This window comes from Gopherus evgoodei, chromosome 3 (assembly GCF_007399415.2).
Source record: "Gopherus evgoodei ecotype Sinaloan lineage chromosome 3, rGopEvg1_v1.p, whole genome shotgun sequence".
Classification (NCBI taxonomy): domain Eukaryota; kingdom Metazoa; phylum Chordata; order Testudines; family Testudinidae; genus Gopherus; species Gopherus evgoodei.
The window spans coordinates 2,596,764-2,623,945 of record NC_044324.1 but is presented as its reverse complement, the minus strand read 5'-3'; the positions used below and the strand labels follow the sequence as shown (position 1 = coordinate 2,623,945).

Here is a 27,182-nt window from a genome sequence, read left to right as displayed (position 1 = left end):
TTTTGTTCTCAATGGCGTCCTTCGCACACCATACGTGAGGGGTCACGCTGGTGGGGTTTGTTTCAGTGCTACTGGAAACAAAAGGGGTTTGGGACAATTGGGCAGACTCCAAAAGGGTTGTTGGCGGAAAGGATTTTGGGAGCCACTGATGCACAGGCCGATGGTGCCATTCTCTGCTCGGGTGGGGACACTTGATCTAACTTCCGTGGTCTGAACTGTCACGTCTGGAGAGTCGTACACTGGGTAGGTCTTCCAGCTTTTCTGTGTAGTGTTGCTGTCTTCTAGAATTGTGAAGGGGAGGTGAAGAATCTGCCCAGTACGTAGGAGTTCAGTGGAGGAGCTGGTTTCTAATGTGATCCTAATCTTCCAGCTTTTGTGGTGCTTTGTGCCTCTTAAGATTTTACCATGACAGTGGCTAAGTTGAATTCAGCTATCACTCTGTGGCAATCCCTGGACTGCACATGCTTCATTTGGCTTCTCTTTTCAGATCTTCCTGGAAGAAGCAGAGTCCTGCTTGCAAAAGGCTGACTGCAGCAGTGACTCCTATCTGCTGCTGAAGCAAACGTGCCTTATACTCCATAGCCAGCTGTGCTGTGCAAACCATAAGGTAACCAGCCCTTTGAGATGTAGCTCCTGGGACTTTTTAGTCCCTTTGTTTCAGGCTTCAGCTCTGCAGAAATCATTAATGTGACTACTAGAGCTAGTTGGAAAATGGGGTTTTCCCCACCCAAAGAAAACTCTGCATTTTTTTGGCTGTAATAGTTTGATTCTGAAATACGCTGCTATGCCTCATGGGACATGTAGTCTGGGTATCTTTAGTTCCCCTTGTGCTATAGACTGGGCCTTGGTTGGACTCATCTCCCATGGTGCACCATCACGATGCACCTCCCCTCTCCATCCCTCCTATGCATGGTAATCACATGGCCCTGGAGCATCATAGGAGATGGAGTCTGGTCAATAGAAGAAAGTAGAAGCATGAAGTGCCTCAGTGACATTTCAGAATTGACATTATTCATTTTTCAGGCAGAAAATGTCTTTGACAAAAAAGCAAAACTCCCCATGGAATGCAAATACTCCTTTTATGAAAAGCTCCATTTAGTTGAAACCCTTACATGTTTAATAGAAAACTTTTTTGATTTGCCCAATATCCACCTTGTTTAGGATTTGAGTCAAAGCCCACCCTGGCACCAGTGGGAAAGGAAACTTTGAAGATCGGATGTCAGCATGGAAACCTTTCTGCTCAGCTGTGAGAGGACTTAGAGCAATGAGTCCTCTTCAAGCCAGACTGTTAGCTTAAATTCTCCTGGGGGAAGGTGCCAGGTGGAGATTTCTGGATTTGCCCTCTCCAGGAAAGGGTGAGCAGAGGCAGTGTAAATACCTTGCACACTGCCCCCTGCCAGTCTAAGGTTTTTCCATAGTGTTCCTGACTAGCAGGATCTTAAACCCATTCTGCAGTGTCTCAGTCAACAGATCTTGCATGGAGGAAATCCCGTCCTCAAAAGGAGTGAAAGAAGTGATTGTTTCAATGACCTTGTTGTTCTTGAAACTACTTCCTTGTATTTCTAATCTTTCCCTCCAGTCTGTTCCATGGACTATAGCTACTTGAATCAAGCTGTAACGCTGAATTGCTAGGTCTTGGTTCATATGGAGAACTGTTTTCCAGGTCACTGTACCCTCAGTCCTCCTCTCTATCGCATACAGGTTGAAGAAGGCCTCACTCTGTTGCTAGAGGTCCTCCAACACCCAGCCCTGCAGAAGATCTCAAAGGTTTGGTACCTGCTCCGAGCCCATGTCCTCCAGTTGATGGCAGTTTATCTCAACCTTCCTTCAACCAGCCTTTCACCTGAGCTCAGGCAACGGCTTTGGGCTCAAGGTGAGCATGGTGACATGGCAAAACCCTGACTGCAGTCCAGAGTGTCTCAGCAGCATGGGAGATATTCTGATGGCAGCGGGGTTGTGGGCATATACTGGGTGGCATATGCTACCTTGGCAGACTGTGGGGGGGCTTGGGAGTTCACAGATACCTAGATCTGGCTTTCTCTTGGCCTGCCAGTGATGACCACCTGGCCCACAATGTTAGTGACATGCTAAACTTGGGTACCTTCTACCTTTCTTGCCACATTTGTGGCAAATGCCTTTCTCCACTCCTCCTGTGTGGGCAGAAGCAGAGCAGCCTACCAATCTGGGGCTGTCCTCCAGAGGTCTGAGAGCATGGACTCTAATGTGCCAGTGGTGGATCTAGTCCTTTGTCCATCTGCAATGACAACCGGTGCCAAATCTATTAGCGGTATAGAGCTCCCATAGCATACTTTGTTGTATAAGGCTAGACAGAGAGAAGGATTGTTTCCTGACCCAGGCTGGGGATCAGCATGTGACCTGGAATAGGAGGGCAGTGGTCCAAGTAACTTCTATCTGAGTTTCATTGCAGACGCTCCTCTTCCTAAAAATGTCCCTCAGTTGCCTGAGGGCTGCCTGCTTTGATCTCCCTGTCTTGTGACACCACCCTTCCCATTGAGATGGGCAGAGAGCGAATGCTGGAATTTGCATGCTTTATAAGTTCTGCTGGAGTTTCTGCAAATAACTGGAGTCATACCAAGCATGCTGCTATTAATGGCAGTGGGGGAATTAACTGCTGTCTGCATGGGTAGGCAGATGGTGCTAATGTTCATACGCTCCCTTGTACAGGATGGAAGACCCCTGAGACTGCTCTTGCTGATGCTCACAAACTCTTCCGCAGCATCCTCCTCCTCCTGATGGGCGGTGACTTGCTGTCCTCTCCTAAAACTGTCACAGAAACTCAGTTTGTGGATCATGGTAAGCTGCATTTGTGCATAGACAGTATTGTTAACAGCCCTGACTAAGAGGACTTGGCTGTCTTAACTGGATCTTGCTTTTGTGCACAGAAGGAAATGAAGAGGCTGATTCTCTAAATTGTGTTTGAAGTCTGCGCCGGGATTAGCTGCCACGTGGAAAACTTCAGGCTGATCTGATTTTTGGGTGGATGGAAACGCATCTTCCTGTTTTTAATCTAACTTCATCCTTGATGTCAGCAGGCCTAGTGTCTCCTCATAGAACTAGGAAAATCTTACGTCTCCATATACAACAGTCTAGCTTCCATGATCAAGTGTCCACAGAGAGCAATAAAGGGGCTGGGAGCAAAATACCAGTGAACGCTGAGTTGAGGAAATTTTAACTGTTGTGCTAGGGATACAGAGCCTGTCACCATGGTATCTGGCTGCCTGCCTGCTGATCCAGTCCCTTCAATATCAACTAGAATGACTTTACATTGCAGCATAAACTTCTGTGTGACCTACCCTGACCAGCCTCTCCAGTAAAGAGCTGGATGATGTTAATGGTCTGGAGTAGTGCAGTGTCTTGTAGACGTTTAATTACCAAGGGGCTTCCCCATAACTTTGTAGGTACAGTGCAAAAGAGAATCCCTATTCACCTGTTCTCTTCTCATGCAGGGGAGAATCTCCTGCAGAAATGGCAGGTGCTAGCGGACATGCTGGTCTGCTCAGAGAAGCTCATTGCCCTCTTCAGCCAAGTGGAGATGGTGTGTGAAGCTAAAGCTTTCTGCTTGGAAGCCCTCAAACTCACCATGAAGCTGCAGGCCATTCGGTGGTAAGGGGCTTTCGGTGGGAAAGACTCTGTCATGGGGCACAGTATGCCCATTTCAATGTGAAGCAACTCCGTCAGTGTCATGTCTCAATGCCTGTGAAGGAACTCCATGTTTCTAGGAGCTGTTCAGCTCTGCTTTCAGGCCAGCCCTAGGGGACAACTTCCCCATCACAGATGGGGAGGCCAGGTGTTGGGTCTTGTCCAAGCTGCTGCCAGTGCAGGAAGCAGCATTGGCAGTGGGGTTTGCTGATCCTTCCCTAGAGAAAATTTGGTCTTCGTGGACTGCTAATCAAGCTGCCATCTTACCTCATGGGATCCAGGTTGTTGATGGGTTTCTCTTCCTAGGTGTGCTGGGTTTCTGGTCTTGAAGGCCAAGCTGGAGCTGCAGCGAAGTGAGCTGGAGCTGTGTCACTCAGACCTCCAACAAGCCCTGTTCCTGCTAGAATCTGGCACTGGTGAGGTGTTTTCCTCCTGATTTAAAGGAGAGCAGTGGGGAGGGGAAGAGGACTTTATGCCCCCTGAGAAGGAAATGTGACCAGTTCTTCCCATGGCATTGTCCATTGGTGGCAGTGGCCGTACAGCTTGCGCTTCAGAGACAGATGGTTAGGGATAGAGAAGGCTCTGCAGACACCAGGGTTCTGCTTTTCCTTCTCTGCAGGGTGTCTCTTACAATAGTTTTAATGACACAACTGAGGACACCCTGAAATCCATGAACCAGAGGAGCTGGAGGAAGGGGGAGGTCTTGAGACTTGGCACTCATAATTGCAAACCAAATCCAGTTTAGCTCACTGAGAGCGACTCCCACTGGCCAGTAAAGAAAGGAATGTGTCTAGTAGCTTATTTATTTTATTTTTTTAGCTGCTTCCTGGAAAGAGGAAATGTTAATATAGGAATAAAACTAGATTATTTTTTTGGCGGGGGGGTGTCCCATGGTTACAAGTCTGGCTCTACAACCCAAGATCAGTATTGTCTTGAGGCTGTATAACTACTTTCTACTTTCTAGGGTGGGGTGGTGGTGGTGGGAAGCATTCTGTCCTATTGAGGGGAAAAGGCCTCCTACAAAGGACAGTAATAATAGATTGTCTTGAGTCTACCGTGTGTTCAGTGTTGACTGCAAGTGGCGACACTCAGATAAGTAACCACACTCCCTCTCTTCCACCTCCAGACTTTGAAACGAAAGAGAAGCAGAAAAGCGAAGTGAAGATCAAACCCAAGAAGGGCAGGTCCAAGGGTAGCAAGTGCCAAGGCCCCAGTGCCGAGCCTGCCGGGGAAGAAGACGGCTTCCTGAAGGGCCCATTGCTTGAGTTTGTGGACACAGTAAGCAGACAGGAGACGGAGAGTGTCCTTACCACCTCCCCAGTGCTGAAACCCAAGAAAAAGAGATGTTTGAACTTCCTGAGCCACTCCGCCCTGTGCTCCTGCTCCCTTTGCTCTGACGTGACCCTTTCGGCTGTCTGCCTCCACTGGGCGGTCTCCTATGCCCAGTGGGAGCTGGCATCAGGGAACAGAGCAGAAGGGTTAGGTCTCCTCCGGGCTAGTCTGGAGCGCTGTATGGTCATGACTTCACGCTTCTCCACCATGGTGCAGGAGGCATCCCAGCACAATGGCAAGAAGGCTGCTGTTCGGGACCGATCCGTGCTTGGGCTGCTGGACAATCTGGTCGCCAACATCTATGCCACCGTGGCAGCTCAAAGCATGGGTGACCACCGGCCAGAGAAGAGGCTATGGGAGCTCCTGGAGGCCGGCCTGACATTCCTGTCTTCCAGAGTGCCCTGTCTGCCAGGTCTGGAGTACCACAAAGCCAGCTTGCTGCTCACCAAAGCCGTGGCTACCATCTATAGCCTAGTGTCCAAGCACAACAGCTGCATGGCCCACATCTTCTCCAGCGCCTGGGCCTGGAAACCCCCAACTGCCTCCTCTGAGACCAAAGAATCAGCAGTGACCAAGGCAATCAAGAGAGAGGAGAGAGTGCCCTTGAAGAGTAGAAGCAAGAAGATTCCAGTGGCAGCCTCTGGCCCAAAACCCAAAGCCAAGAGAGGTCAGGGAGTCAAACCTCTGCCTCTGATAAAGTCCAGTGATGTCTTTGCCCTGGGTGACTCAGATGGAGAGGTGCCCCCGATCGTTATTAGACCTGTAATGGATCCCTGCACCCCAGTGCAGAAATCCTTCCCTCCCACCAAGGGTCGTTCACACACTAAGCCAACCCCTGGTCCCAAGGCTCCATTTATGGTGTTCAATGAGATCTCCCCTCCAGGGACGAAGTCCCAGCTGCTAAAGGCTCCCAAAGCCTCCAAGAGAGTCAGATCTCGCCTGAAGGTAAGTGCGGGGGGTGCAGCACTCATTGATGGATGGTATCTTTGGGGTGGAAGGTATATTGGGGGTCCCGGGATGACACTGTGCCTGGGCAACTTCCAGAGCACCACCTGCTGGTCAGACCCGAACAGCTTCTGATCCCTTGGGATAGGGAGATGGCCTACTGGGTGGTGTCCACTCCATCCGTCCCCTCTCGTACTCCTCTGATCAGTGCAGATTGCTCTCTAGGGCATTGTCCTGGCTAGTTCTGCCATGTCCCTGGTGATAGGGCTTGTACTCCTTCCCTGGGGAAGACCAGGCTGCGGCCTGTCCCAGCTCACTGTTGCAGAATTCTTCAGTAATCCAACCTAACTTGGGTCTCTCTTTGCTCTATTACACCCCCCTGCTGCTAGTGACATGAGTTAAATACAAGCAACTGGCCATCCTCTGCTCCAGGAACCTGATCCCTTCATGAGAACTCTGGTCTTACCACCTCTTTGCAGGGACTGAAAGGGTTAATTGTAAGCCAAAGCTGAAATTGTCCCAAGGCCAGGTGGAGACTCATCCAGATTTGTAGGCAGTTAACCCTTCCATTGCTAGTTCTCTGGTGCGTAAGATGCCCCTGAAACTCCTGTTGGCTCACAAGATCCACAGAGCCTTTCGCTTTTAGGTTAGTTGGCCCAGTTCTATAAGGACTGGAAATCACTAGTGTCTAAGAGCCAGGCTTGTGAGCAGAGTTGAGCGACACAAGCCAGTCTAATGGGGATGTCAGTCCTCCTAGACCTTTCAGCCGAGAATGTCATCAACTGCATACTGGAATTGTCCTCCCGCTCCTCCTCCCCTTGGGCAAGGCCCAGAGCTTGGGCTAGAGGGGAGGAGAAGCTGAAGTAGGTGCTGCTGGTGTTGGAGACAAACTCAGGCCGTAAGATTCCAGGGCTACTGATCCCCTGCTTAAAAAAAAAAAAAGGCCGTTCCCTGCAGTCCCATCCTGGTGCCAAGAAGAGCTTGATAAATCTCTCTCCACATGCATTCTGGGCACTGCCCAGAGGGGGTCACTAGACTAGACTGGAGAGCAAGGAGCTGGAATCCACCCTGGAGAACTGTCTCCCTGTTCCCAGGTGGTCTTCAGCGATGACAGTGATGTGGAGGATCCTGCTGCAGCAGCCCAGGGGCCAGAGAACAAGGGGCTGGCTGCTCACAAAGAGCCAGGGCCTGCCAGCCACAAGACAACACGGGCATCGGCCTATGGCAGGAAAGCTTCACGGCCGAAGGCCTTGGTTGCTGATGCAGAGGGGGCCCAAGCCAGTTCTTCAGATAACTGCCCCCAGAACAGCAAAGCCAAGCCCCGGAGAACACGAGCAGGCAACAGGAAAGCTGTTGGGCAAGAAGAAAAGGAGAAAGCAGCCCCAAGAGGTCCCTCTGGACAGGCGCAGGAGGAGGAAGGGGAGCTCCTAAGAACCATCAAGGAAGAGAAGGTGATGGAAGAGGGATTTGAGATCAGCTTTGAGGTCTTGCGAGGATCTGATGAGGAAGAGCCAGCGACAGGTAGGTCTGGCTTTCTAGGGTGGGGTAGTCAGCAAGGAGGGCTTGAGTACTAGACAGCTTTGTCCTGTGTAACGTGTCGTGGGCAAGCTGTATTCTGGATCATGTTAGATCAAGGGGCATAGAAACCAGGGAGGTCTCAAACTGAGAATAGAGGCAAAGGAGAGAGTGCTTGCTAAAGTCTGGTCTGAGCCCAGATTTGGGAGGCATCTAAGGTCTAACCTTGACTTGCCCATGGTTTGCATCTGCAAGTCCCTTCACTGTTTGCATCCTCTGTCTGTAAGACTGGCCTTGCTCCCAGGAGTGGAGTGAAAGCGCTCTGGACACTCTAGCCATGTGTCCTGGTTGGCTGGTGTGAGCCCATATAGGGCCTTGCAGATGAGGGGAGGCCTATGGAGCTGGGTCCTGAAATGGATAGGGAAGCCTCTGGGGGTTAGACAGCAGAGGCAAGGGGGAGAGCTCAGCTGAGGAAGTGGGCGGGTGTGTGTGTGTGTGTGTGTGTGTGTGGATCTGAGGATGCTGCTTTTCTCCCTTGTTCAGCATAGTAACAACTGAATCCTGCCACATTCTGGATCCAACTTCTCCCACAGAAGTGTCTCTTTCCAAGTTCTGTCTGCAGAGACTGGGCTTGAGCAGACCCCGATGGAAGCCAGAGCCCTGGTGTGGTCTGAGGCGAGGTCTGAGGGAAGTGTCTGCTTTTTGTCTGCAGGGAGGAAGAGGCTCTTGGCCTACAGGCAGGACGGTGTCGAAGGGGAGCACGAGGTTCTCCGGCGAGATGCCAGTGTTGATCTGGAGGAGAACTTCCTGGTGGCAGAGAGGAAAGGCAGCCATGACCCATTCAGCCTGCAGGCACTCTCCTCCTCCCTGGCTGCTGCTGTCAGTAAGTGCCCTAGGAACCCCACAATACCTGGGTCTCCCTTTGTTGCTTCCCCTCCTCATTGAAACATCAGGGCCTTGTGGCAGTGGCAGGGGACAGAGAGGTGAGCTCCTGTGGGAATTCAGGGACCATTGTATAAGGAAGGTATAGTTGCACTCTGCCTGGTCTGTCCTTAACCCTGTCGTTCCAACAAGCCACAGTAGCAGTGTGGTGGGCCTGGATCAGACACTGGCAGTCCTCCTCCTATCTCTGCTACTTCAGCAGCTAAGCCTGCTGGAGGTTGCCTCCACTCTTCCCTGGGACAGCCGAGGCACTCCACTCCACCCTGGCTGCCAGCTCCCCAAACTTGCCAACTCCTCTGAAAACATGCTCGCTGTCACTCCAACCCCCTTCCAATCCACTCTACCCTTCACACCCCACCAGCTCCCCTCTGCTCTGATCTCCACCTTCACACGGGGCGGGAGGGAGGGCCGAATGAAGATGCTCTTATCACGCCCTGTCTGACCACAGGGTTATCTGCTCTGACTGTTCCAGGCATCTCCTCTCTGGACTCTGTCAGCAACTCCCTGAAAGCTGCCTTCCAGGCCATCAGCCACTGCCCTCCAGGCACCCTCTACTGCCAGCTCTGCCGGCTCTTAGCACTGTGCATCGGCAGTTGGGACCCCATCACTACTGCCTACCTGGTTTCAGAGTCTGTCTCTATCACTGTCCGCCATCAGCTGATGAGCAACGTTCACAGGAGACTCTAGTAAGAGCTGCCCACCCTCGACTGGCAGGTTCATACAGTAAAGGGGAAACCCTTGTAGATCCTGCAAAGGGTGCCTTTATAGCTTCTGTTTACATGGGGCATAACAAGCCTGTGGAACCCACTGCCACAAGGTGAGACAGCGTTAAAACTGTCTGTGAGCTGTACAAAGCCTCCAAAAGTGAGACCAGGCAAAGTAACTTTAACTTTAACACTGAATTGGAGGTGGGAAGGGAAGATGGGCTGGTGGCTGATTGACCAAGCTAGGAGCCAGCTCTGCCCCACCTCTCCTGGTGCTGCCAGAAGACCAGTGTGTGACCTTAGGCTGCTCACCCCATCTATAACGGGATAATGCCTAGCTTGGCCATGGGGGCTTAATAATCCTCCGGAGCTCCTGAAATGGCAGCTACTGTGAGGGTGGTAACATCGAACTAGAAGAAGCACTATCAGGACACTCGTCCTAGTTTAAACGCTCCCCACTCAGAGCTCTAGCTCCCTTTTGTTGCTGCCCTGTAGCCTCCTGCCTCGCTCCTCCACAGCCTGGCGCTCAGCTCACTGCTCTGGGAACTTGCTGGTTCCATCACCCTCGGTTCAGAACAGCCTTTCTGAACCTGGCCCCCGTCTCTGCCTCTCTCCTTTCTGGGTCCTGTGGGTCTCTGCTGTACTGACCCTCCCTGCACGCTGCTTCCGTCTCCAGCAAAATGAAGAAAAAGTCAGCGGCCGACATTGCTGACCAGCTACAGGAGCTTACCCTGCAGGGAGGGGATGCCGATTTGCAGCTCCAGCACCTCTTGCAGCTCCAGAGCTTGTTCGAATTCAGCTTGGCAGGGCTGGGCCAGCGGGAGACCGAGAGCTTCAGGGAGCAGCTGCAAAAAATCCCCAGTGGTATGTGCTGGGAGGGAGGGTCCCCTTCAGCTGGTGGTAGTGGGCGGCTTTTGGCTTTCCCTCTGGGAAAGGGGATCTCGCAGCTAGGTGCCCGGTCTGGACCCAGCTGGGTCTGTGGTGGCTGAATGTTGTTACACCACATGGCCATAGAGCAGTGCCTTTGCTAAATGAGTTGTCCTTGGTCCAGTTCCTAGTGGGAAGGCATCCCTGTGGCAAACAGCCATCCCAGCTGGGGGACCTTGTTTGCAACCTGAGGCCCGAAACAAGGAGTGAATGGGCCTGGGGAACCAAAATCTCCTCCTCCCCCATGGAGGGGCGGGGCTTTTGGCATATAGGAGGCTTGCACTGTTCTCAGTCCATGCCACAGCGCAGGCGGGGCTCTCCTGCAGGCTGCCTGCTCTCTTCCACTGGGGTGGATTCAGAATGCATCCTCTGACACCAAAGAAGGGCTCTTAGCTGGGTTCGGCTCATTGATTGACTCCTCTAACTGCTCCGTTGCTGTGCTCATTCCAGGTGTAACCGTATGCCTGCTGACCCTGGTAAGCCTTCAGCCTGGCACCCTTGGGGACACCTTACTGCTAACGCGGCTGGAGAAGGACAGCACCCCAGTGACCATCCACATCCCAACTGCACAGACCAAGGTGAGGAGCAGGGTCAATGGGGCACCTGGACAGCGGCAACTACACCTCTACCTCGATATAATGCTAGCCTTGGGAGCCAAAAAATCTTACCACGTTATAGGTGAAACGGTGTTATATTGAACTTGCTTTGATCCACTGGAGTGCACAACCCGCCTCCCCACCCTCGCCCCAAGAACGTTGCTTTACCGCGTTATATCCAAATTTGTGTTATATCGGGTGGCGTTCTATTGAGGTAGCAGTGTATTTGAGCTCAGGGCAGGGGTCATGGCGCTGTGTCTCATGCAGGCGCCCCTAAGCTCGGTACTTGGCGAGTTTGATGCCATCCAGAAGGAGCAGAAGGAATTCAGCAGCTGCACGGACAAGAGGGACTGGTGGCTGGGCCGGACGGAGCTGGACAGGAGGATGAAGGTGGGTGGACACGCAGGAACAGCTGCTGACTTGGCCAAGTTGGAGACTTGGGCTTTCTGGCATCCCACACCTTCACCCCACTCTGCTGACATGCCTCCCCTGGCCCTAAGGGGCAGCTCCATCCTCAAGGGGCCAGCCCTTGGCCTTTCCACCGAGGGGGCCAGTGGTTGCCTGTGGTGGCTAGTTCTTCAGTGCCCAGGGACTTTGGACTCCCTCTTCCATTCTGCAGGTCCTGACCGAGACCCTGGAGAAGGAGGTGCTGAGCTGCTGGAAGGGGGCCTTGCTGCCGACCATCCAGGACTCTGGTGTGGCCAAGGAGGCCTACAGCCTGCAGGAACAGCTCAGGGAGTGCGGCTGGGAAAATTCAGATCTGGCACTGCTGAAGGTGAGAGGGGTGGTCCTGGGAGAACCAGCTGAGAAGCCCCTAGCATGACTGGGCTTTTTGCTGAGCCTGGGCGGGACAGATGTGGATTGGTCTAGCTTTAGGCTGCTGAGCTGTTGCTGTGACTGTGGTAGGGAGCCAGGTCCCTCATGTGCTCTAACGGGGTTAGGAAGTCCCTTGTACACGCATGGAGGAGGCATTTCAGTTGAAGCCATTCCCCTGGGGCATGGATGGGGATTTGCTGTGCCCATCACCTTGCTGGTCCCTGCATGGGGACACTGGCACAGTCACGTGTGCCTCAGTCTTCCTTTCTTCCCTCAGCTCGTGTTGAACAGCTCTCATCTCCTCACCCCTCAAGATGTGCAGTGCCTGGCGTCTGGGCTGTGCCCAGCGCAGCCAGATGCCGCCCAGGCCTTCCTGCAGGAGGCGGTGGACAAGCAGAGATTCCGTAGTGGGCAGACGAGCGGTCACTTGGTTCTTGTGCTGGACAAGGTTAGTGGTCCTCTCCCTGAAACGCACCCCTGCCAGCCTAGCCTCTGCCTCTCCAGGTAATTCCTCTCCTCTCCTCTCCTCTCCTCTCTAGCACCTGCAGAAGCTCCCCTGGGAGAACATCCCCTGCCTGAGAACCCTGCCAGTGACCCGGTTACCCTCCCTGCGCTTCCTGCTCAGCTACTCCCTTGCTCAGAGGGTAAGTGGGTGGGGAAGAGGTGGGTGAAGGAGGCGACTGTCCTGGGATGGCTCTCCTGTGCCTTGGGGAAGAATTCCCCTGCCCGTGTGAGAGCTAGGCCGGTAGGTAGCTCCTATGCTCTCAGATCAGCTGGGCCCTTCCTTCGGTGGGGGAAGAACCCACTTCCCCCCTGCATGACCTGCTCAAGTGACACTAAGCTTGAAAGGGTCAGCCAGGTGCTGTCCCCTCTCCCTGCTAGCTGGAGGGGCTCTGAGCACCCCTAGCCTTGCAAATGGGTGCGATGGGGCAGGTGGAATGATCTCACAGGCCAGCCAGGGGCTTCTAGCTGTAGCATGGACTCTCAGTTCACATGGCTGGACTGGATGGTGCCCAGCACCATAGCTCCCCATGAGATTGTGGCTGCCCACATGAGTGCCAGTGACTCTGCAGGATGCTCACTTAAGGGTGGGAGCAACATGTTTTGTGTCCTCGTTTCAGTATCGGCGAGGGTCCATCCTCACCTGCGGAGTGAATCCCAGCAGTGCCTTCTACGTCCTCAACCCACATGACAATCTGCCTGGGACGGAGGAGCGCTTCCGAGCCTGGTTTGAGAGGTGGGTGCATCTCCCTGACCCCACATGCCCATAGGGTGGGTTGCCTGTCTCCCTGCATGGCTTGGCTGTAATCAGCCTCCCTCGGTAGAGTGGGATATGTGTCCCGGTGCTGCTTCCTGCCTGGAGCCATGGGAGCGTTGCTGAGCAATGCCGTTGGGGTTTGCCCTTCATTGTGGGAGTGGCGGCTGTTCCACTCTGTTCTCACCCAGTGTCGTCTCACAGCGAACCCGGCTGGACGGGGGTGACAGGAGAAGTCCCAAGCCAGGAGCAGATGCAGTCGGCTCTCACGCAGCGTGATCTCTATATGTAAGTGATTCCGGCATGAGCCAGCTAGTGTCTGAGAGTGGGTGGTATTGGCAAGCAGGACTGACTATGTCTCCCTAGAAGACGGGCGCCTCAGACTCCTGGGTTCTATTCCCAGCGCTCTGCCTGATTTGGGGTGTGACCTTGGACAAGCTACCTCCCCTTCTCGTTCCTGTACAGTGAGGATACCTGCCTCACTAGGAGATCCCTCTTACAGGATGCTGATAAGTGCACATTTTCAGTAATCGTCAGGTCCATAGCAGGTGGCTCTTTCCTGTGGCTAAAGACCAACGCGTAACAGTCCTGGGGAGAGACGTTTCTCCTGCTCAGGGATGGGAGTGCAGCTAGATTCAAGCATTGGGGAGCTGGGGGGAACAATGGCAGGGTATCGGATCAGTCCATGGAAGCACAGAGCATTTGCCCTGCAAGTCAGCCTCATTGGAGGCCAGGGAGCTGAGTGGGGGAGCAATGACCAAGATAGCTGCAGCCACCCATAAGCTGTCACCGAGTCCCCTGTAGTGCTGTGAGCTCACCCACAAACTCTGCCTTAGCTACGCCGGGCATGGAGCTGGTGCCCGCTTCCTGGATGGACCATCAATCCTAAAGTTGGACTGCCGTGCTGTGGCCCTGCTCTTTGGCTGCAGCAGCGCTGCTCTGGCTGTCCGTGGCAACCTGGAGGGAACGGGTATCCTCCTCAAGTACATCATGGCAGGATGGTGAGTCTGCCGGGGATGAGAATCTCGAGTGTGGGAAATCTGTGCTCTGGCTACTATCAACCCACTGGCCCATGCACCCTCACCTGCCCCATTCTGCTTTAGAGGAAGGGAGATGCCAGCGTTGTAGGTTTCCTTCCTGACTCATTTAGAGGCTCTGTGCCCTTAAGCATGAAGTCTAGTCACCCCTGGCTTAGCCCATAGAGCTTCAAACACTAATGGCCATAAATCACATCGTTTCAAATCCAGCCACGGCATTCAGCTCTGCTGTGGGGAAGCCTGATGCCCACACAGGCAGAGCTCTATGGCTCCGGTACTTGCCTGATGCCAGTCCAAGCTATACACACTTTCTCAACCAGATCTAATTAACAGTGGGAGGGGGTTGGGGGACTGAACCTCCCCACCACCTGTACCCAGGCTAGGCTTGAGCCAGGCATGGCTGTGCTGGGTTAAGGTACTGGCTAGAGCCCTGTGTCTGCTGGAGGGGAGACAAGTGTCTGTCTGTTCCCTTTGCAGCCCTCTGGTGTTGGGAAACCTCTGGGACGTGACTGACCGAGACATCGACCGCTATATGGAGGCGCTCCTCCAGAGCTGGCTGAAGGCAGGGTCAGGCGCTCCTCTCCTCCAGCATGTCGCCCAGTCCCGCCAGGCCCCCAAACTCAAATACCTCATCGGCGCAGCGCCCATAGCCTATGGCCTACCTGTGTTTCTGCAGTGAGGCCCCTGCCCACTGGGCTCCCAGGAGTCATGGGACTTGGATCATGAAAGGGATCCAGCACCTCATCCCTCCAGGCTCTTGTAAGAAACACTTGACCTGAAAACTTCCTCCCAGCCAAACTTTTTCCTCTGGACCACAGTTTCTCTGAAAGTGCCTTGCACTCAGGCGCTGCTTTCAGCCTTGTCTGTCTGACTCTCAGCAGAAGGCCCCTGGGTGGCTTCTCATAAGGACTCATGGATGGATTTTTGTTTTTTTTAATCTTCACTGTGACATGTCTGAACAGCTGCAGTGACTTGCAGAGGGGCTGGTCCAGGAGAAGAATCGTATACATGTAAATTGTCAAATCTCTATGAATATAACTTATTTTAATTAAAATAAATCTGAGTTTTTATATTGCACATGCTTGCTGAATATGTAACGCTTGTACAGCTATAGTAAAGCTGGTGGAGCCATAGACTTGGACCATATGGATCTCCTGGGTCCTTGAAGTGAGAGGACCATGCACTCCCCCACTCCTAACCCTGTTACCTGCTCTGCTAGGCTTTCCTTTTTGGGCAGTGCCACTCCGACTGTTGCCTAGGCTGGAGGGTGTAACTTGAACCATTCTCCAGACCGGGGTGGGCAAACTTTTTGGCCTCAGGGCCACATCGGGTTTCTGAAATTGTGCGGAGGGCCAGTTAGGGGAGACTGTGCCTCCCCAAACAGCCAAGTGTGGCCTGGCCCCTGCCCCCATCCAACCCCCCGTGCTTCTCACCCCTTGGAACCCCTGCCCCATCCAACCCCTCCATCCCTTGACTGCAACGGAACCCCTGCCCCATCCAACCCCCCTTTCCTTCCTGACTGAACCCTCAGAACCCCTGCCCACCACCCTGAACTTCCCTGCCCTCTATCCAACCCCCCGCTCCCTTACCGTACTGCCTGGCGCACCGGTGGCTGGCAGCGCTACAGCTGTGCCACCCAGAGCACTAGGAGAGGCAGCTGTGCTGCCCAGCTGGAACCAACCACAGCACAGCGCACTGGGTCAGGCTTGCGGCTCTGCGGCTGCGCTGCCCGGCAAGAGCTCCCAGCCTTGCTGCCCAGAGCACTGTGCCGGCAGTGCAGTGAGCTGAGGCTGCAGGGGAGAGGGAACAGCGAGCCTCCCAGGCCGGGAGCTCAGGCCAGGCAGGAGGGTCTCGCAAGCCAGATGTGGCCCGCGGGCCATAGTTTGCCCACCTCTGATCTAGACCAATCTCTTCTGGGTAAACTGAGGCAGTGATTATTTTGGAAGGTTAGATGCCACTGTTGCCCCTCAAAGGGCCATCTTCCTACACCCCATGTGCTGGTAGGGGGCCTGCATTGGACAAAACACCTTACGACACTTGGCTTTTTTTCCTTCAGTCACTGCCATTCTATCCTCCAACTGGGGCTGGGATGTCTTTTTGCCAGTATCAGTCAGGATGAGAGAGGGAGAATCTCTTAGTCTTGGGTGCAGTTTTGCTGGTAATGGTGGGGGTGGAGTGGGGGAGAGCTGTTTTATGGTATTAAAAAACCACCTTGGGCCTCAGAGTTGGTTGGGGAAGGGGTTTGTTACAGCAGCATAGCTGACTAAAGACCTCAGATGGAGGCCTCTGCACCAGGAGGGTTTTACTGGTACACTGGCAAAACCCTCCTGGTGTAGAACCACAGAAATGCAGGGCCGGAAGGGATGGCAAGAGGTTATGTAGCCCATTCCTCATCCTTCATGCTGAGGCAGGGTGACCTAGATCTGATGGGTGTTTGGGGGCTTTTAAGATTTAGATTTCCTGAGTAGACCAGTACAAAGCCCAGACTGGGCGGGGGGCAAGCCCCTGAAGGCCTCAAGTGTGTTGGAGTCCTGTTGTAGCATTGGACTGCAGCTTTGTTGCTCTAGATTTGCAGAGGCCCCTGCTTCTTTTCTGGACCAGTGGAGCCACTGGACAATTGAGATGCTAAAGGAGCACTTGAGGACAAGGCCATTGTGGAGAAACTAAATGAATTCTTTGCATCAATCTTTGCAGCCAAGGATGTGAGGGAGATTCCTATGTCTGATACATTCTTTTTAGGTGACAAATCTGAGGAACTGTCCCAGACTGAGGTGTCAATAGAGGTGGTTTTGGAACAAATAGATAAACTAAACAGTAGTAAGTCACCACGACCAGATGGGACTCACCCAAGAGCTCTGAAAGAATTCAAATGTGAAACTGCAGAACTACCATCTGTAGTCTATACCCTATTATTTAAATGAGCTTCTGTCCCAAATGACTGGAGGATAGCTAATGTGATGCCAATTTTTAAAAAGGGCTCCAGAGGTGACCCTGGGAATTACAGGCAGGTAAGCCTGACTTCAGTACCAGGCAAACTGGTTCAGACTATAGTAAAGAACAATCTTGTCGGACAAATAGCTGAACATAATTTGTTGGGGAAGAGTCAATAGGGTTTTTGTAAAGGGAAATCATGCCTCACCAATCTCCTAGAGTTCTTTCAGGGGGTCAATAAGGATATGGATATGGGGGATCCAGTGGATATAGTGTACTTAGATTTTTCAGAAAGCCTTTGCCAATGTCCCTCAGCAAAGGCTCTTAAGCAAAGTAAGCTGTCATAGGATAAGAGGGAAGGTCCTCTCATGGATTAGTAACTGGTAAAAGATAGGAAACAAAGGGTAGGAATAGATAGGTAAATAGTGGTTTCCCTCAGGGGTCTGACTAGTCCTATTCAACATATTCATAAATTATCTGGAAAAAGGAGTAAACAGTAAAAAGGTGGCAAAATTTATAGATACAAAAGTTCTCAAAACAATTAAGTTCCCAGCAGGCTGCAAAGAGCTACACAAAGATCTCACAAAACTGGATGACTGGGCACCAAAATGGCAGATGAAATTCAATGTTGATAAATGCAAAGTAATGCACATGGGAAAACATAATCCCCACTATACATATAAAATGATGATGAGGTCAAAATTAGCTGTTGTCACTCAAGGAAAAGATCTTGGCCTCCCTGAATAGTTCTCTGATAACATCCACGCAGTGGCAGTCAAAAAAGCAAACAATGTTGGGAATCATTAAGAAAGGGATAGATAAGACACAAAATATCATATTGCCCCTATATAAATCCATGGGATGCTCACATCTTGAATACTGGGTGAAGATGTGGTTGCCCCATCTCAAAAAAGATGTATTGGAAAAGGTTCAGAAAAGGGCAACAAACGTTATTAGGGGTAAGGAATGGCTTCTGTCTGAAGAGAGATTAATAAAATGGGGGCTTTTCAGCTTGGAAAAGAGACTAAGGGCTATAAACTCATGACTGGTATGGAGAATGTGAATAAGGAAGTGTTAGTTACTCCTCATAACACAAGAACTAGGGGTCCCCAAAAGAAATTAATAGGTGGCAGGTTTAAAACAAAAGGAAGTATTTCTTCACACAACACAGTCAGTCTGTGGAACTCTGCCAGAGGATGTGGTGAAGGCCAAGAGTGTAACAGGGTTCAAAAAGGAACTAGATAAGTTCAGGGAGGATAGATCCATCAATGGCTATTAGCCAGGATGGGCAGAGATGGTGTCCCTGGCCTCTGTTTGCCAGAAGCTGGGCATAGGTGACAGGGAATGGATCACTTGATGATTACTTGTTCTGTTCATTCCCTCTAGGGCACCTGGCATTGGCCACTACTGGAAAACAGGATACTGGGCTAGATGGACCTTTGGTTTGACCCAGAATGGCTGTTCTTATGTCTCAGGGGAGGCTCTGGCCATGTGACGTGCCATGCCAGCAGCCTGCAGGCTTCCGGCAGGAGGGTTTTCAGGAGATTTGACTTTCAGAGCTGTTAACAGTGGCTTGGGTTTCACTCTTTGCTTGGTAGTTTGGATTGTGTCAATACACAAAGTCAAGGAGGGAGAGTAGCATGAAGCATGGCTATCAGGAGAGCTGGAAGTGGATCTAGAAGCTGCTGTAGACACTTCCAGGAACAAAGGGTGGGGGTGGTGATGGGGGAATTCTCTCCTATCCCCAGAAAACTTGCATTAGGTGTCCCACAGCCCTATCTTCGTAAAGGGAGGCCATGACCTTACTTTGTCTAGAGGGGAAACAGAGTCAGGGCAGATTAAGTGACTTGGTTGATGGTTCCACAGACTGAGTGGAAATGCTGGTCCTAGAATCCAAATCTCTGGCCTCAGCATCCTGTGCCCTATTGCAACAACTTATTCTGCCTTGCTTGGGAGTAGCCCCCACACTACAGGGGGGCTTGGCTGTAGTTCTGCCTCTAGTTGACTGAGTTATTTTAGTGGCCAAATGCTGCCTAATAACTGCCTTCAGCACCAGCCCCCTCATTTTCCCTCTATGTAGGATGGTCTCTAGAGGGTAGGTGTGCCTCTCCCTTCTAACCTGCACCTTCACACCAGCGTGTATGTGTGTGTGTCTGTTGCTTTAGTAGGTAGTGCTATCACATCAGAGTCTCCCTCTGTGCTTGGAGAGCCCTAGCTTAAAGCCTGTTGCTGCTTCTATGAAAAACATCACGCTGAGGTCCTCTAAGCACCCCAAGGAGCAACTTGGATGTAAAATGACTACTCATGGAGCTGTGTAAAACCCAAAGAGCTGAGGCTGTCCCCTCTATCTGATGTTCATCCAACTTGCTGTCACTGATTATTGGACTGCCTTCTTTATTTGATTTGTATTGTGTGCAGTGCCTAGGAGCAGGTCCCCATTGTGCTAGGGGCTGTACAAACTGAATGAAAAGACCACCCGTCCCAAAAAGCTTACATTGCACATTTATTTTAATGTGAGTTTATTACATTGGTAAGGTGACAGCCTCTCTCGGTGAACACGCTGTGGGTAAAAAGGGGCTGGGGCCTCTGTGTTAGGTTGTTCTCAAGTTTCCCTCTGTCCCCCATGACTTTCTGTGCCCTGAGTAAACTTAGAACAGTCCAATAACCCTGACTGACTAGTCTTGCTAGTAAACTAAGAGTCAGGCATGATAGCAGGGGATCTGTAGTAGAAATGCCATCTTTCACTGAACTCCCAAAATCAAGGTCCTGAACCCATCTTGGAAAATCTTATTAAAAATTATAGCCATTAGCACCCATGACCTTGGCCTTAATTCCAGTTCTGTCTAACTCTGCCAGGTTACTGTCCACGGATACACTGCTCTAGCCTGCTCCACAAATGACTGAAGTGACCCTTGTGGAGCTGATTTAGAGGAAAATTGGATCTTGCAGAAATATTCAGGATAGGGGTTAAACAGTATGGAACTAATTAACCTGTATGCAAATCAATCTTAGCTGTTCATTTACATGAATTAGTTTTGACCTGCAGTTACTATGTGCAGGTCTTTCTGTACATATGAAAATAGCTTACAGTGACTTTATGCTGCTAATAGCAATTTATCTGCTTTAATTATATTTATTTGCCTCTCCTCTGAAGCCTGGGAGGTCAGCATCAGGTGATTCCAGTTCATAGATTCCAAGGGCAGAAGGGACAATTGTGATCATCTAGTCTCACCTTCCATATGACGTAGGCCATAGAACTTCTGTGCAATAATTCCTAGAGCAGATCTTGAAGAAAAACAGCCGATCTTGATTTGAAAACTGCCAGTGATGGAGAATCCATCATGCCTCTTGATAAGTTGCTTCTATAGTTACTCTCTGATAAAAATTGACACCTTATTTCCACTCTAATTTTATCTAGCTTCAGCTTCCAGACAGTGGATCATGTTCTTCCTTTCTCTGATAGACTGAGGAACCCATGGTGTGCTGATGGATAAGGAGGGGGAGGCAGGGGGATTCCAGCATCAGTCTAGGACAGTCATTCTCAAGCTTATTTGATCGTGCCCCCTTCTTTGTGCCTATAGTAGTTTACACACCTACCCCCGCCTCTTGCCACACAAGTACAGATACCGCTTTAACAAAAAGTCAACCTGCAACTCTCCCTAGATATTAAGAACAGTAAGGCATTGATTCAAACAGAGCCAACGATCCATTGTAATAAGAGCAAAAGCCCAAAACTGATTGTGGTTGCTGCTTACAATTAAATGTGCACAAAGGGATTAATGCACAGAAGGCACCGACTTTATATAATGGTATGCAAGCTCAACAGAACTCCAGCAGGCTGCCCGCTGAGGACCTGATACCTCTGGAGGAATCAGCTTTGCTAGTTATTCCGTGCTGTGGGTAAAATGTGTGCAGGACAGTTTTTTTCCTTAAATTTCTCCAACCCCTCTGCCTCCTGATACACTCTGCACCCCACCCCATCCCCCGTGTGAGAATGTCTGGTCTAGCAGTTTAGTGCTGTAAGGACCATCCCCCTGGGGTATAAGAACGAGACAGACACATCCCTGCTGTGGTGGACTGACATTGTAACCTTGTAGGCCACCTTGACCTTGAAACTGAGCAAGGCCTCGCTTCTGAACTTCTCAGCATAGGCTCTAATGGTGGTTGATCCCCACAGAGCAATGGCGACCGGAAGTAGAGGATAGCCCCCACAGAGCAATGGCAGCCGGAAGTAGGCTAGACGTTTCTCCCTACAGAGCAATGGTGACAGGAAGTAGGCTAGACGTTTAGCCCCACAGAGCAATGGCGACCGGAAGTACACTGGTCGTTTACCCCACAGAGCAATGGCGATCGGAAGTACACTGGTCGTTTATTCCCACAGAGCAATGGCGACCGGAAAGTAGACTAGACGTTTCTCCCCACAGAGCAATGGCGACCGGAAGCAGGGTGAAGGCTTAGCCCTACAGAGCAATGGCTGGCCCAAGGAAACCATAGAGACTGGAGTCCAGAGGAGGTGTCGCGTACCATAGAGTGGCTCCGTGTCCGGCCCAGAGCGCCCCCCGGCCCGCTCATTGACTCTCCCCCAAGATGGCGCAGCAGGTGAACATCACGGAGCTGACGCTGCCGCAGCTCGAGGTGCTGAAGAACCAGCTGGACCAGGTCAGGGCCCCGCCCCCAGCCCCGAGAGAGACACCCCCGTGGCCCTGTCTGAGGGCCCCCCCCGCGAAACCCCCCCCCACCGCAGCGCGCTCCAAGCCCCATCTGAGGGGCCCCGCCCCCCCGAGACTCCCACCGCAACCCTCCCCCAGTCCCCGGCTGAGGGGCCCCGCCCCCGCCCCCCCGCGAGACCCCCCCCCAGCCCCGCCCCCCCCGAGACTCCCACCGCAACCCTCCCCCAGCCCTGTCTGAGGGGCCCCGCCCCCGCCCCCCCAGCGATACCCCCCCCACCGCAGCGCGCTCCAAACCCCATCTGAGGGGCCCCGCCCCCCCGTCAGACCCCCCCAGCCCCATCTGAGGGGCCCGCCCCCCCAGTCCCGCCGAGATTCCCACCGCGATTCCCACCGCAACCCTCCCCCAGCCCTGTCTGAGGGGCCCCGCGAGACCCCCCCCACCGCAGCGCGCTCCAAGCCCCATCTGAGGGGCCCCGCCCCCCCAGCCAGACCCCCCCAGCCCCGCCCCCCCGAGACTCCCACCGCAACCCTCCCCCAGCCCTGTCTGAGGCCCCCCACCCCGAGCTCTGTTCTCCTGCCCCCCAGTGACGCCGGGTTCTGCCCCGCCCCGTGGGCGCTGGGCTGCGCTCTCCCCCCAGGAAGTGGAGTTCCTCTCCTCCTCCATCGCCCAGCTCAAGGTGGTGCAGACCAAGTACGTGGAAGCCAAGGACTGTCTGAATGTGCTCAGCAAAAGCAATGAAGGTGGGTGCAGACCCCCCTGCACCTCAGCCCCCTTTCCACCCCAGGCCCGTCTGGGAAGGGCGCAGTCGCAGAGGGCCCCCCTTGGCGTTGTTAAGCCCCCCGAGCTGCTCGTATCCTCCAGCTTTGGGCATCTGTCTTGGCCACCTGGAATGGCCTCCCTCATCCCAGGGACCAGGTCCCGAGGGGAGGGAAGTTTCACTAGTGGTTAGAGCAAACCACTGGAAGCCAGGACTCCTTGATCCTGATCCTGGTTCTGCCACTGACTTGCTGCGTGGCCTTGTGCAGGCCACGGTCCTGGTTGGTGCCTCAGTTTCCTTACAGGGTCTGTATGTGTAATTAATTCAAGAGCTCTGAGATCTGGATGAAGGATGCTATGGAGGGGCCAAGCATTACTATTAACTTGACCCAACTGTGCAAAGCTTCTGAATGCTGATGAGCACCCCATAGTCATGGGTGTCCCAGGCAGCTTTGGCACCCCCCACTCCCACACTGCTGTTTGGAGCCCTCCTCCACCCCCCATACTGTGCGGTAGCGGGTAGTGTCTGGGTAATAACAGGCATTTGTTTCTGTCTCCAGGGAAGGAGCTGCTAGTCCCGCTAACCAGCTCTGTATCCTTTACCCACCACCTCGAAGATGCTGCTGACATTGTGCTCTGGCTCCTTGCTACCCTGGCATTTTGATTCTACCCTAACGGGGAACTTAACCCTCCGGGCCCAAGGATGCAGCCTGCTCTGCCTTGGATGCAGCTGGCAGCTAGCAGGCTAGAGCTGAACATTTCCAGTCAGGGGACTGGAGGCTGGGAACAGTCACAGGGATCCTTTTTGTCACTAGTCTAAATCCTGCCTGGATTGAGGGTGACCAAAGCTGCTCCCATTGGACAGCTGTTTCAGTGTCCTCTCTGTTAAATGATCTGTGCTGTTCCATGTGGCCTGCCATCCACATCCCAAACCCACACTCCAGCTGGCCCATTAGCGTCCTCCTTGCCAGAGGGACCAAGAACCAAGGAGGCTGGTAGAGCACGAGCTCCCCTCTAACTCCGTGGTAGGGCTGAGGCTTGTTGGCCAAGATGCACTGGGGGCACTTGCCCTGCTGCTGCATGGGTTGCCCCTGCTCTGGGAATGAACAGGGGCTTCTAGTTCCATGCTCAGTCCCTGCTGCCTCCTCTGCCAATTGATTTTTCCAGCAATACTGGGATATTGCAATGCTCTTGGTATCTCTCTGCAACCTCCTCCCATTAATCCTGGCTTGGGTTTCTCCTCTGGCCAAGCATCACCTAGTGGCTTTGGGACTGATCTGATCTTTTGATTCCTGTTGAAATTGGTTCTAGTCGTTCCCATGGGGCCTGCCCAGTTCATGTCTAGCAACATGGTCCAGTGGTTAGGGCACTGGCCTGTGACCTGGATTCTATTCCCAGCTGTAGCACTGACCTGCTGTGTGACCGTGCGTGAATCACATCCTTTCTCTTTACCAGTTTCCCATCCCACCTTCTCTGTCTTGTCTTTTTGGACTGTGAGCTCTCCAGGACAGAGACTCTCTCTCTCTACATTTGTGCAGCACCCGGTTCAGTGGGGCCATGAGTTTGGTCAAGCCTTCAACCTGCAACCACAATATAATCTAGTAAAACATTGCTTTAATAAACTGAAGCTGTGGCAGATTGCACTCTCAGATCTGCCAGTGCTCAAAGGCGCTCTGTTGCTTTATAACAGCTCAGGATCTGCCCCCTTGCAGGAGGTTTGGAGCTAAGATGCTTTGCCCAGGACCTATCACCATAACCTCGTTGCTCTCTTATGGGTCCCCTGCTGGTCTGGTGTTTTCCCTTGACCTCCCTGGCAGATGTACGTCCCCGGAAAGCTCTCCGACGTCGGCCACGTGCTGGTAGACGTGGGGACAGGCTACTACGTAGAAAAGGTAGGAGGCATTCATGAGCCAACCCACCGTGACAGCAGCATTAGACTTGGTGTGCTCCAGGGAGCGGCAGGATGCGCTTTACCTGCACATAAAATGACTTAAAGCCATCTCTTCCCCACCCCAACCTCTGTACAAAACGCACTCACTCTTTGAGCACAGAATTCCTGCTGTACACCCTGCAGGCCCTCCATTGGGAGTGGCAGGCTGTGTGTGACAGCAGGCTAGGTAAATGGCCAGTGAGATTAGTGCACTGCACTTCTCTGCTTGGGGATTGGGTTGCATTCCCTTAGCCAGACCTCCTTGGTCTACGCTGCAGTTGGGTCTTGCAAGCGAAGCAGGTGGGTTCTTGGATGAGAAACCTTCAAAATCCAAGCAGGTACCGCAGGCAGTGGTGGTGCACTCTTCCCCTTGAAGCAGTGCCTCAGCCTGCTGGGCGACTCTGCTGCTGGATGCTACCATCTGTCAGGGCAGATATAAAACCAGCCTGCTGACCATTAACACTCCAGTGACCCTTTCCCCAAGTATCAGGGGTTTAGCCCTGGCCAAAGATGCATGGTTATGTGCTGTCGCCTCTTGCTGCTTCAGTCAGAGACAGTGCCATCAATTTCTATCTCGTTTTGTGGCATTGGGATGCGCCGTTGGACAGCTGTCATGTTCCACCCGAGGTGGCTGCATTTCAGTAGCAGATGAGGTGATATATAGGTACACCTACAACTAAGGCATGCTGTGAGGCTTCATTACTTAGTGCTTTGAGGTGCTCTGATGAAAGGTGCCGTAGAAAGGCTAAGCATGTTACTGCCTGAGCAGCCAAATCCTGGAGCAATTCAAGTATTTACCCTCTGTCCTGTGCATCGCTTCATTGTCACTGCACTTCAGGCAGGGGGTGAGCCCCCTCCCCAGGTGCCTGCCTCTCCTTAGGGTGGGCATATCATGCCACCTTTCCTCTTGCAGACAGCAGACAATGCCCGAGATTTCTTCAAAAGGAAGATCGACTTCCTGACCAAACAGATGGAGAAAATTCAGCCGGCACTGCAGGAAAAACATGCCATGAAACAAGGTACACATGTTGGCCTTCTGGCAGGCCTGGTTCTCGGGCAGTGCCCACAGCTGGGACCCGCCTATTAACAGCTAGGACAGCCCCTGGCCAACTCCCTTCAGTGTGTGTGTGTGTTCTCTCCCTTGCAGCTGTGATGGAAATGATGAGTCAGAAGATCCAGCAGCTAACGGCCATGGGGGCTTCACAGGCTGCAGCAACGAAGGCGTAGCCTTTGGCATCGGGCCCCGCACGCCGCGGCGTGACTGAGGCATTTTGTTCTGTTACGAGCAGCGTCTTAAAATCACCGAGGAAACAGCTGGGGCCGAAACCCTTCCGGCCGTCGGGAAGCATCTGCTCTTTGTGCTGGTGGCTGTTACGTGTGTGCAGTGTCTTAAATGCAAACCTGTGGGAAGCTTGTCCCCTTTTGAATGTGGCAGGTGATACCAATGTGTGAGATAAATTAAAACAGTGCTGAATGGTACTCGGCCACCTCTGGTGAGAGCTACATGAGGGGTGGGGCTAGGACGCCTTCCAGCTGTCAGTGTGGCCGTGAATCCACTGGAAGTTGTTGCCAGCTGATGTGTGGGGTGGATCTGTCTGTCTAAAGGTTCTGTCCATTGCCCTATTCTGAGCCCCTTCCACACAACAGCAAAGGCCCTACTGGAATGGTGGCTCTGGCTCCAGAAGAGGAGGGGGGCAGGGGATCGAGGTGGGGGGTGCCTCTTCAGGGAGCCCTAGTCTGTAATTGGCAGGTCTGGGCTGGAGTGCTATAGGGAAACAAGGTGGTTCCTGTGTGAGCTGGTGTGAAGATTCCCTCATGGCATCTGGTGAGCACCCGACACAAGGCAAGTCACTGGCACCTACCAGCACCCTTAACCCCTGGCTGGATTTCAAGCTGTGGGTATGTCTCTTGTCAGATACATGTACCTCCTGGTCCTACCCAGGGCCCCTGCCTGCCCTTCTCTTACCCCCCCGTTTCCTCTCCAGCCACTGAGCACTACAAGCAGGGACCCAGTTTCCTGCTAGGGGGAGGAGGAAGGGCTATGAGGAGCAGTGGCCATTCCCTGCTGCCCCCAAGTGCCTGTTTACCATTCTGAGAGGCAGCAGGGGCCAGGCCTTGATGTGATGGGTTTTTGATGGGCTGGATGTGATGTGGTTGGGGGTGGGGTAATACTGGCCAGGCTTCAAGCTGCATGTAGACCTTGAGCAGAGGGTTGCCATGGAAATTAAGCCCAAGCTGGAAGCAGGCATCTGATCAGCATCTTATGCCACTGGCTCTTTCCCTACAGCTGCTCAGAGGCAGGAGAGTTCCCTCCCTCTTTGTCTCCAGCTGCTGAGAGGGGCAGGAAGGGAGATTGGTTCACCTCTGTTGTCCCTGGATGCAGTCCTTAGAGTTAACCTTTTTAACGCTCCCCCTAGGATTCAGACACCTGGATTCCCTTTATGGTGTGTCCAAATCCCTTAGGTAACTAACAATCTCAGTTTCTGTTTGTGCACAGCTCCTCTGTGGTGGTGAACAGAGCTAGAGGAGAAAACCTCTATGACCAGCACCTCTACTGCGCATCAACACAGCTGGCCAGAGACATGCCAGCTGATGGTTCCTGCTGAGTTTCATTCCCAAAATAGACAGCCCTCATAGCTGAGCTGCTACTGGTTTCTATTCCCCTTGGCGGAAGCAGCCTGTCTGAAACTCCTGCAGGAGCTGGGGGCTACTGGCCTAGTGAAAACCAGGCCCTGAGGTCTTAACCCCATGTAGCAAGACACAGCTCATGTCAAGTCACCCAGAGGGGGAAAATGCCCTGCCTCCTTTTGCCAGTCATGCCCAAGAACTCCAGGTGTTGGAGAGAAGTGACTTGCAGTTTGGGATCAAGATCCTGGGGCCTGTGTTTCTCCAGGTGCTGAGTGCCCAGGCTCTTTAAGGGGGGGGCAGTGTCCTCTTGAGCTGGATACTAATCAATCACTTGTGAAAACCTCAGGCAAAGGAAAACAGCTCTTCCTATCACTTGTATGCCCTGGGTGCAGCCCCCATTTGGAGCAGCCAATGCAACTAGGCCAGGCCTCACTATTGCATGGATGGCCAATGCCCTGGAGGGAGCCCTCAGGGGATTCCCTGCCAGCCAGGTGCCTTGCATTACGTCACCAAAGGGGCTTTCTCAGGCCAGAGGGA

The 27,182-nt window shown here is 52.8% G+C and overlaps 2 protein-coding genes across 5 annotated transcripts in view; both read left to right on the top strand.

The window, feature by feature from the left end:
- ESPL1 (extra spindle pole bodies like 1, separase) overlaps positions 1–14,743 on the top strand; it is a 29,291-nt gene extending 14,548 nt beyond the window's left edge. For all 4 annotated transcript variants that reach the window (XM_030554489.1, XM_030554490.1, XM_030554492.1 and 1 more), the window contains exons 13-31: positions 488–607; positions 1,702–1,873; positions 2,686–2,814; positions 3,468–3,624; positions 3,967–4,076; positions 4,787–5,937; positions 7,032–7,458; positions 8,165–8,335; positions 8,867–9,080; positions 9,775–9,962; positions 10,476–10,603; positions 10,889–11,011; positions 11,241–11,396; positions 11,715–11,885; positions 11,977–12,081; positions 12,559–12,674; positions 12,897–12,980; positions 13,529–13,693; positions 14,207–14,743. In XM_030554489.1, the coding sequence (XP_030410349.1) occupies positions 488–607; positions 1,702–1,873; positions 2,686–2,814; positions 3,468–3,624; positions 3,967–4,076; positions 4,787–5,937; positions 7,032–7,458; positions 8,165–8,335; positions 8,867–9,080; positions 9,775–9,962; positions 10,476–10,603; positions 10,889–11,011; positions 11,241–11,396; positions 11,715–11,885; positions 11,977–12,081; positions 12,559–12,674; positions 12,897–12,980; positions 13,529–13,693; positions 14,207–14,408 (4,089 nt within the window). In that variant the 3' untranslated portion in view covers positions 14,409–14,743. The remainder of the gene's footprint in view (positions 1–487; positions 608–1,701; positions 1,874–2,685; positions 2,815–3,467; positions 3,625–3,966; positions 4,077–4,786; positions 5,938–7,031; positions 7,459–8,164; positions 8,336–8,866; positions 9,081–9,774; positions 9,963–10,475; positions 10,604–10,888; positions 11,012–11,240; positions 11,397–11,714; positions 11,886–11,976; positions 12,082–12,558; positions 12,675–12,896; positions 12,981–13,528; positions 13,694–14,206) is intronic.
- A 6,313-nt stretch (positions 14,744–21,056) lies between these two features.
- PFDN5 (prefoldin subunit 5) lies at positions 21,057–25,496 on the top strand. The gene is made up of 6 exons (XM_030554494.1): positions 21,057–21,319; positions 21,969–22,071; positions 22,648–22,679; positions 23,905–23,979; positions 24,931–25,036; positions 25,165–25,496. The coding sequence occupies exons 1-6, from the start codon at positions 21,248–21,250 to the stop codon at positions 25,242–25,244; spliced, it is 468 nt and encodes a 155-aa protein (XP_030410354.1). The 5' UTR covers positions 21,057–21,247; the 3' UTR covers positions 25,245–25,496.
- The last annotated feature ends 1,686 nt before the right edge of the window (positions 25,497–27,182 follow it).